The sequence below is a fragment of the Vitis riparia genome, chromosome 1 (genome assembly GCF_004353265.1).
Source record: "Vitis riparia cultivar Riparia Gloire de Montpellier isolate 1030 chromosome 1, EGFV_Vit.rip_1.0, whole genome shotgun sequence".
Classification (NCBI taxonomy): domain Eukaryota; kingdom Viridiplantae; phylum Streptophyta; class Magnoliopsida; order Vitales; family Vitaceae; genus Vitis; species Vitis riparia.
The window spans coordinates 16,070,768-16,080,942 of record NC_048431.1 but is presented as its reverse complement, the minus strand read 5'-3'; the positions used below and the strand labels follow the sequence as shown (position 1 = coordinate 16,080,942).

The 10,175-nt window shown below is 30.4% G+C and overlaps 1 protein-coding gene across 1 annotated transcript; it reads right to left on the bottom strand.

The window, feature by feature from the left end:
* Positions 1 to 52: 52 nt before the first annotated feature.
* LOC117911319 (CTP synthase-like) lies at positions 53 to 4,081 on the bottom strand. The gene is made up of 14 exons (XM_034825642.1): positions 3,914 to 4,081; positions 3,621 to 3,790; positions 3,015 to 3,094; positions 2,415 to 2,501; positions 2,287 to 2,337; positions 2,066 to 2,183; positions 1,921 to 1,977; positions 1,778 to 1,842; positions 1,568 to 1,651; positions 1,428 to 1,478; positions 1,274 to 1,336; positions 1,123 to 1,169; positions 916 to 985; positions 53 to 817 (listed from the first exon to the last, which is right to left on the bottom strand). The coding sequence occupies exons 2-14, from the start codon at positions 3,736 to 3,738 to the stop codon at positions 728 to 730; spliced, it is 981 nt and encodes a 326-aa protein (XP_034681533.1). The 5' UTR covers positions 3,739 to 3,790; positions 3,914 to 4,081; the 3' UTR covers positions 53 to 727.
* Between the last annotated feature and the right edge of the window lie 6,094 nt (positions 4,082 to 10,175).

Here is a 10,175-nt window from a genome sequence, read left to right as displayed (position 1 = left end):
GGATACAATTGGGAGGATGTGAATGAATTAATCCAAGAAATACAAATGTTTGTCAGGATAATTAAATGGTCATATAGGGAAAATGGTTATAGAATATGAAAAGGTGAATAAGAATTGCAGGTTTGGAGAAAAGAATGAGGCAAGAGATGCTATCTTGGAATTTGAAATAGCATATGATTTTGTAATAGCAAATGCTCAATCTAAGAAGAAGAACCAAGATAGAATGAGAATTAAAAGTTGAACAAATATTAGTCAAATAAGTCTTTCTTAGAAGGAGGATTGACCAAGGATCATTTGAGGATTGTAAAGTAATACCAGGAGAAAGTTTAACCACAACGTGGTCTTATTTTTATTACTCTTTTCTTTTCTTGATAGGCATTAACAACACAAGAATAGTGATAAAATGATTAAAAGGGCAAAAAAAAAAAAGAGAATGGAGATGAAGAAACCCATAAAAGAATGGAGATGAAGAAACCCATCTTGTGTTGAATGAGATGATGGGTTGTACACGAACAGTGACAAGAGAATTCCTTGGACAATTTAGGGAAATGGATCATCTTGGTGATGAAATGAAGAAGAGGTAAATTATTGAGAAAAGAGTATATTGTGGAATGCTAAATAAATGAATAAAAATAATATAAATTAATCTTTTCTTTGAAAAAAGAAAAAAAAGTAGCTATCAAAAATTATGTGTATACATGTACATATACATGTATGGCAGCCCAGATCAAGGATTAAGGGCATCTAAGTTCACCTTTATTACAGAGAGGTAAGAATCAGAAAGGCCTGTATACTTTCCAACCATGGCAATTCTCACCTGTAAGTTAAAGGAACCATAAATATAATAAAAAATGGGATGCAAACAATAAACAATAAAAAAATAAATTACAAATTTGAGAAATGGTCGGAACCCACTGGCTCATGTAACATGTCATAGAGTTCAGCCCTAGAAGTCCATTCCTCTAAACATGGCTCCCCAGCAACACTGCATGTTATGGAACATAATTCCACAAAGATACCAAGAAATCCAAATGAAAAAAAGGTTGTCATAGGACGAATAATGCGTATACCATCCAGCCCAAAAGTAACGGATAAAGGGATGATTGCACTCAGTAGACAAACCTTAGAAGGTTCAACACTTTCAAGATTGCTTCATGTGCCTTCTGATCCTAATTGAGAGGTAAACAAAAGCATGTGAAACTTTCCAGAAATAATCATTATTATTATTATTATTATTATTATTGTTATGAAAGTAGGTTCCAAAAGGACTTACTCGTAAAAGCAAAGGGATGTGCCAGATGTTGGAAACATCATATAGAGTGATGATGTTTTCTGCCTGGAAAATGCAGCAACATATCAGAATCTCCCAGAGCAAATAAACAAATAATTCACGGAATGTGCAAGCAAAATATTGCCTAATCAAATACCGAGACATGGCAAAATTGGGAGAGCTTCGCCTTCACATTTTCATCAAGTGCCTGTGGAACACATTAAAATTCAGAACTTGGAAAACAGAGCATTGATGTACATAAGCACATGACCGATGGGGGGAGAGAGAGAGACATACCGTTGTGCTGCGACAGGCTAAGATATTTGGTGCCAAACCAAGGCCTCTCAGTCCCCGAACACTATGCTGTGTAGGCTTTGTTTTCTGGATATAATTATTACCACCTCATTAGGCCACCACTTAACTTGTTCTGATAAGCTAATAAGATGCATGAAGACACTTAATCATCTAATATCACAAGTGGAGATATACCAATTCTAACAAGCTTACCTGTTCACCAACTACACTTAGAACGGGCACAAGGCTGACATGAATCAAGCAGAAGTTTCCAGCACCTGATTTTTTGCAAAGGAGTCAATACTTGTAAGTAGCAACTTACACATCATAGAAAGTTGCATTGATCAAAATCTTACCTACGCGGTAAGAGAACTGCCCAAGAGCCTCAATAAATGGCATTGATTCAATGTCTCCTGCATCGTGACAGTTGTTTTTAACCTAACCAAAATGGAGAACAACTCATCTAGCCACATGAAAAAAAAAAAAAAATTGTTATTTTACCTATAGTTCCACCCAATTCTATGACACAAACATCAGCTGGACCTTCTTCCCCATCCACTGGTATCTTTGCTACACGCTCAACCCACTCTTGAATGGCATCCGTGATGTGAGGAACAACCTACAGAGGGAGAGAAAACATAATGAAGAACAGGGTAATAAATGTGAAGCTTTGATAAGCATATTTACATTATCACAGAACCAGTTCAGTAGTAGATAAAAACCTGGACAGTTTTTCCCAGATAATCTCCTCTTCTCTCTTTGTCAATAACAGACTGAGACAAAACATCAGCTGGGTCAATGATTTTCACAATATGTAGAACGCATGAAATGCTCAAGTTAAACCACTTGCCTGGTAAATCTTCCCGGTGGTGATATTATTATCACGGGTCAACTTGATATCTAGAAATCGCTCATAGTTTCCAAGGTCCAGGTCCACCTTTGAAACACAAACACACATCAAGCTATCAGTTGTGTCTATAAAATGATCATTTCCAGTGTCCATATTCCCTTCAGGTAATTTGGCCTGCTCCTACACATTTCAGAAACAAATGGAACATAGAGTTCCTGCTGCATATATGCCTAAGGTAAGCCTATTTCGAATGTTTTGGTTCATTTGTCATCATTTCAGTCCTCTTCAAACCATATTTAGTCTATTTGATTTTTACCAATTACCCCACTTCTTTGAGAATGGACGACTTAGTGGGATTTTTATGTGTCGAAAAGAAATATGTAACTGCTCTTGAGTTCTTCTCATCATAAATATTCATAAATTCGATCAAAAACAGAGTATCTTGACCTGGTGGCAGAAAAACACCAAACTGACAATTTGAATCTGACACACCTTGTAAACATACAGGGGGCTGGCCTTCTAATGGTCTATAGTCCCTCTGGAAGATAGTGAAAGTAAAGAAAGACTAAAGCATTCATAATATGAGACAAGCTTCTCTACCTCTCCACCATCATCTAAGACATACACTTCCCCATGCTCAAAAGGGGACATCGTTCCAGCATCTGTGTTCAAATAAGGATCTGAGCGGAAAGAGACCCAAAAGTGAGAAAAATATATCATCTTGGTATGCAGAGAAAACAAAGCAAGGAAAAACAGCAACAACAAAACAGGGATGAGCCCCCCATCTCATCTTCAGCTCTACAGTTGAGGAAAACTGCGGAATACTGAAACATGATTGAACCTTCCACTTTGTGTGATTTGGACAATACTCACATTGAAAAAAGCAAAAAGATCATTTCAAAAACAAATCCAGCCACTCCAACCAACTTGAATAAAGTACATAGAAAATTTATGATTTAAGAAAATCCTTCCAATCTGATTTTACAGTTAAAGACTACGTTTAAAAACAGAAATAAAAAGAAGTTAAATTCAAAGGCCAAGCTGTATATATTTTTCCTTTTTCTTCTTTTTTATTTTATTTTTGGTAAATCCTGAAAAGGATCTTTTTTTGAAAAAAAAAATATGCAGAAGAAAAGGGAAAAAGAAGAAGGGCATAACAAGAGAGCAAAACGAGCAAGAAGAAGAATGAGAACAAGAAAGACGAACCTATCTTGATAGAAGTAACTCGAAGTCCGCAGGCCTTGAGAATCAATCCAATACTACTGGCAGTCACTCCTTTCCCGAGACCGCTTACCACTCCACCCGTCACTAAAACGTACTTCATTGTCTTTGACAATCCCCAACTAACAAAAGACTGAACCCTGCTCCGGTGACACCTAAACAGAGTACAGCATCCACACAAACTGAGAAAGCGATCTAGCACCTCTTCACAACAAGCATTTGAAGATTAAATCAGAAATAAGAAAGAAAAAACAACAGAGATGAACAAGAATAGAAACCGTGCTGCAATGGTAGTGGCTGGGGTTCGCAGGGCTGGTTTATATATATAGGATTCAGCTCCTCCTTTCTTTGACTTACAACTCTAGAGATGCAAAGATGGGTGAGTATTGGCGCCTTTATATAGCACCATCCCCAAACTCAAATGTAAAATTACATCTAAATATCCTCGGCAAGCCCTTTTGTCTTGTCTCGGACGCACCAGCGTCACCGGCCAAAGGACGAAACTGGCAGCCAGACAGTGATTTTGAGGATTTTCGTTTTTCTTTTCCTCCCTTTGAGGCCATCATAAAGTTCTTTAATAGGCATTTATTGTAATCTTTTGTGCTCATTTTACTGGGATTTCTCTTTTTCTCACTGTCCCTTTCTCCTCGCAGCCTAATTGTGTACACTCGATGAAGATTGTAATATTATATTCTCAAAGACCCCATGAGTGTATCACGCAAACAGGTGGAAAATGATCAATTTTCCTTTTCATTTTCGTGCAACCCTCCTTTTTATTGGTTATTTTATGAAGTACCTGACAAACTATACGAAGCTTTTCGAAATTTTGATTGGTCAAAATCTATGCATAGGGTGAATTGGTTATTAAATGGATCATGTTCAAAGTTAAAACAGTAATTATTGAATATTTAAAATTTATTAATCAGTAATTACTTAATGGGTGAAGTGGAGGAGAAATTTAAGTCCAGCCTTTAAATTCAGTGCATGAAAAATAGATGGCAACCTTAATATTCATGCTGTGGGACATGACCCTCACTGTACATGGTTGGGAGGAAAACGATGAGCCAAAAGGAAAAAGAGGTGAATCGGCAAAGAATGCGGCTTCCTCAACGTTGTTTGCATTGAGCCTTTTTGGTCTTCGGCTCATCTAAGCGAGAATGTAGGCGCTAATGTAGATGTAGATGTAGACATCACCCGCTTCCCCAGTCAAAACTCTTCAAAATATTTCAAATAAAAAAAAATTATTATATAATATTTCAAATAAGATAATGTCACGTGTCATGATATGACACTTTTTTTAAAGTGATTTTAATAAATATTTTTATAATAATAATAATATAAAATATTTGTTCTTTAAAAAGATATTTGTTCTTTAATTTTTATGGAAAATAATTTATTTTTAAAATTTAAGTTTTTTTTCATAATTTATTATAAATTTTTTATTAAATAAAAAAATCAAAATATCTAATTTTTTAAATAAAAAATAATATATTATTTTTTTTTATTTTTTAATACTTAATAAAAATTAAATATTATAAAAATAAACGATCTAATATTTAATACTATTAAACATTAAAATTTTATTTTAAATTAAATTAAAAAAGAACTTCAAAGTCACATTTTAGTTCTTCTATCTGGGATAAGTTGAAGCCAAGTATCGTCTAAAGATTTTTTTCTAACGCGACATGTTTGATCCAAAAATATGAAGGTGGAAAAAGTTCCCAATTTTACAAGGGATGTTAAACACACCTTATCATTTCCCTTTCTACATTTTTTTTTCTCCCTCTTTCACAGAGAAGACGTACCAGACAAGAAAGGTGGGCTGTATTTAAGAGCCTGCTTTTATAGAAGAAATGAAATTCCAATTTTACCCAAAATCTTCATTTCTGGCAAAATGTACCAACCATATCTTGATGTATTAGTTGTTGTTGGTTAGTGTGTTTTTAGTAAAGTATTAAATATCATGCATATCTTGATGTATTACTTCATGTTGGTGAGAGTGTTTTTAGTAAAAATATTTATTTAAAAGTGTTTTTAATAAAAATATTCTTAAGAGAATTACTTGTAAAATATTTTTTTTTTAAATATTATAAATAATTTTTCAACCTTTTAAAAAATATTTCAAATTTTTAAAGGAGTTTTTAAAATTTTATTGGACACTTAATTCTTTTTCAAAAATATTTTTTAGGCAAAAAAAAACTTTCTTATAACCATTATCAAAACATATTTTTATTGTTAAAAAATAAGAAATTATTTTTTTAGTATTATTCGGAAATATATATATATATATAAAGTAAATTTTTATTAATAATATATTTTTAAATAAAAATATATATCATGTGATTAAATGTACAAAATTATTTTTACATATTAAATAATAATATTAGATTGTATTGTACGCATACTTCTTAAATTCTTTTTATTAAAATTTGAATTTTGAATTTGAATTTTTATTTTGTAAAATAAATGATAAAAATTCAAAAAATTGAGAAAAAAAAAAAAGAAGATAAATTTATAACTCATGAATCATTATTATATCTCTTCACCTTCAAATAAATCATCTTACACTATTATTTATCAAACATAATAATTCATCAATTATGTCGTCTTCACAATCACTTCTGTCGACTGTTAGCATCCTCCTACCCATCAACTTTGAAATCAAGTTTTGAAACAAGCCGACAGAATTTTGTTAAGGATAAAGTTAGGCCGATGTCTAATGGGGAAGGCAAGGGATATTCCCATAAATCAAATGGGATAAAGGTCACAGTCTTCCACCCAGAATGATCGAGAAAAGACGCCTCAATGTGAATGGCGGTCAAAGCCCATAATGATGGAAAATCCTTATCTTTTAAGAAACCACCACGTAACAACCAACGTCCCAACGGTCTCTGTACTCCGTGTTACAGGTTTGAGGATAAATGTGGTTGATCAAAAGGGTTGCCCCATAATCTATTTATTACATAAATAAGTTCTACTTTTTGAATTCTTGAAATTTTCTATTGGACCGGCCGTTTGCGGGCGTCAACACGGTTTTCTTTTGTACCAACCTTGAAGTCGACCCATTCCACGCATGCCACGCAGGCGTGTCAATTTAGTCAAAATGTTGTCCTTCCGGTGACTGTACACATCCAATGAATTACATCAATCCTCTACGTGATAGATGGACAGATCTACAGTTTCTTTGACTTTTGGATTTGTTTTTAGTCTTGGATTAGGGGATTTTGCTCTGCCGTTGGTGCTTTCCCTGCCACTTGTCGGGATATGATTAAACAAACATGCCAGCAACTTATGTGGGGCCAATTTAACAATAGCAGTTTTTGGATTTGGGTATCCTCTGTTTGAAAGTGTTTTGAGAATGTTTAGTACCAATTTTTAACATCTATAAGTGCTTCTTGTAGGAACTTAAATTTCAAAAATTATTTTTAGAAATGTAAAAAGGTTGTTAAAATGCATAATATATATTACAACTTCAAATCCGATAAGCTTAAATATTTATAAAAATCAAATTTAAATATTTTTAAAAAATTAGTTGTTTAAGAAAGTAATAAAATCTAGTTTAACAAGAGCTCATGCTTCATGCCCTCGCCTATATTTATTTTCTCAATTTGTTAAATTCAAAATAACTTGTTATATTTTTTTTAATTTATTAAATTCGTGTGTAACTTTATAGAAGACTGTACCCGAGAGAAGATTTTAGAAATCTTAAAGAGTTTAAGGGCTTCTTGGATTTTTTTTTTTAATGCTAGTTTTTTAAAAGTTATTTTTAAGTTAAAGAATGAAAAATAGATGTTTAGTGTTTTATAAAAAAATAAGGGTGTTTTACTAATTGCTTTTAAAAATAAAAAATAAAAAGTTTGGATAAACCATTTTTAAAAATAATTTTTCTTATTTTGATTTTGTAAAAATATTCTAAATTCAATTTGTATAATATTAATGGAATCAATTCAAGTCTTACTAAAACAAAATAGTTTTGTAATTAAAAATAAATAATTTTTTATGTTATAATAAATCATAAATTATATATTTTTTTATATAAAAATATGCTATTTTAGTATATGTTAGGAACATGATGATGTTAACATTTTTGCAATTCTTTTTTTTTAACAAAAAATAATTATTATTATAATTTAAAAATAATCATTATTAATAATATTTTATTTAAAATAAATAAAGAATAAAGTTTAACTTTTTAATATATAAATGAATCAAGTTCTTCGTTATATGCACATATTTAGTAATCAGTTATGAATATAATATTTAAAATGTTTTGGATTTAATCTATAATTAATAAAATTGATTTTTGAATTCCAAATTATTCTTAATATTAAAATATTAATAATTTAAATTATTAATTACATTTTACTTAATTTTTAGTTTATTTAACTAGTGAAAAAATTCAATAAATATAGTTGTTTGTGTAAGAGAAATAGTAAAGTTGCAACTTATAATATATCAATTTTGATTTTTTTTAGTAATTAGATTTATTTCTCTGAATTCCAAATTATTTTAAAAATTTGACAAACGTATTAATAAATTTAATACATAGTGTCGTTTGATTTAAATTTAATTTTTATAGTGAGAAAGTTTATAAAAATATAATTATATGTAAAAAAAAAATAGAGTTACTATGAATCAATTTTTATCCATAAATATTTTATTTATTATTTAAGTTTTAAATTATTTTTAAAAATTATCATACTCATTAATGAATTAAACTCATTAAATCTTATTTAATCTGAAGTTTACTTACCTAGTAAAAAATAATAATAAAATAACTATTTTATGTTGAATACAAATAATATAGTTGTTCTAAACCAATTTTTGTATATTAATTTATGGTATTTATTTATCACTATTCAAGTTTTAAGTTATTTTTAAAATTATTATATTTATGAATGAATCCAACATATTAAATCTTATTCAATTTGAAATTTATTTGCCTAATGAAAAAAAAAAAAAAAAACTTTACAATATTATTTAGTTCCATAATTTTTTAGAACTACTAAAATTAGTTTTTGGGTTTCAAATTATTTATGTATCAAATATGCTTTTTAATTTGAATTTATTTGGTTATTGAAAAATGCGTATAATTTAAAGGAAAATAATAATAATATTATGTTCAATTTTATTTGGGTTTTACTATTTTTTTAAAAAAAATTATTTTTCTTTTATTTTTAAAAATTGACGAAAACAATTTTTACTTATTCTTTAAAAACTATTTTTATTTTATTTTATTTTTAAAAACTGAAAAATAAAGAACAATAGACAAAAAAAAAATTATGAATTTTAAAAAATAATTTTCTATTTTTACAAACAGAAAATTGTCTTTTAATCACACGAGTGATTAGACTCTAAGCTATGAAAAAAATTGATTGATTATCCTATAATTCTTAAATTATTATTTAATAGAGGATTTTCAAAAAATTATTTCTAGCTATAGAACTTAATACCAAAATCATATCTTTTAATAACTACATATAATTAAAAATGACTCAAACCTAATTAGAAGAAAAACAAAGTTAAAATTAAATACTCTTTTGTGCCGGGTTAACGTGCTATAAGAATGGGTCCCAAGCAAGCATGACGCACATGCTTCCACGTTAAACGAACTAATAAGGGGCAGTTTCATCCATTTAAAATTATATTTATTATCCAAAGAAAATGAAAAATATACTGTCACAATTCTGTTGGACTTTCGGTCAAATATGCTTAAAAATTAATTAGCCATCCTTGTAACGTGATACTCGACGGAATCCAGAATAAGAACAAACACCACCCCATTCTGACTAGGCGGAGGCGGAGGGGGTAGGTGTAGTTTGTGGACCCCACGATTGCTCATTAGTCATTACCACGTCAAGCGTGCATGGAGCCACATAAGGTCTGATATTAGGACTTCTTTTCAGCCACCTCACATACACGGACAATCGATGCTGAATGTTAATGGGAGTAGTGGAATGTTTTTAAAAAAAATGAATTAAGTAGACGTTGTTCAATATTTCGAAACTGTTGTTTTTGGAATAATATTACAGAATTGATCATGTCATCGATCTCACTCAAACTCGGTTTGAAAATGACTTGGTTGCCTTTTTAGAAAAATTTCTGGAAAAAAATTTATTCCAAAATCAACATTCGACTTTTCTTTTGCTTGGAGTTTAGCTTTTGTTTGTTCCCATGTGCATAGTATTAAATACTAAAGTCGCTTTTTATTAACGGGATATAGTGTAGGGGTGCGATAATTGATTACCACTTGGATTGATTGAAAAGTAGCAGCACTACGTGTCACCCTATGCTAAGGTGGTGAATTTGTTATGTCATCTCAAGTGGGTCCCTTTTCATCCTAGTGTGATAAACATGAATTAAACCTATCATCATTACCTTGATAAACATGAAGATACCACCACTCACCGGTGGACGGCTCCCTATCAAAAGACATACAGTTATCGACAATCAATGCCATTAAACTCTAAAAGGTGGCCCTCAATAGTGATAATAGCCATTTAAAATCAATACAATTAACTATTACGATGCATGTCAAAC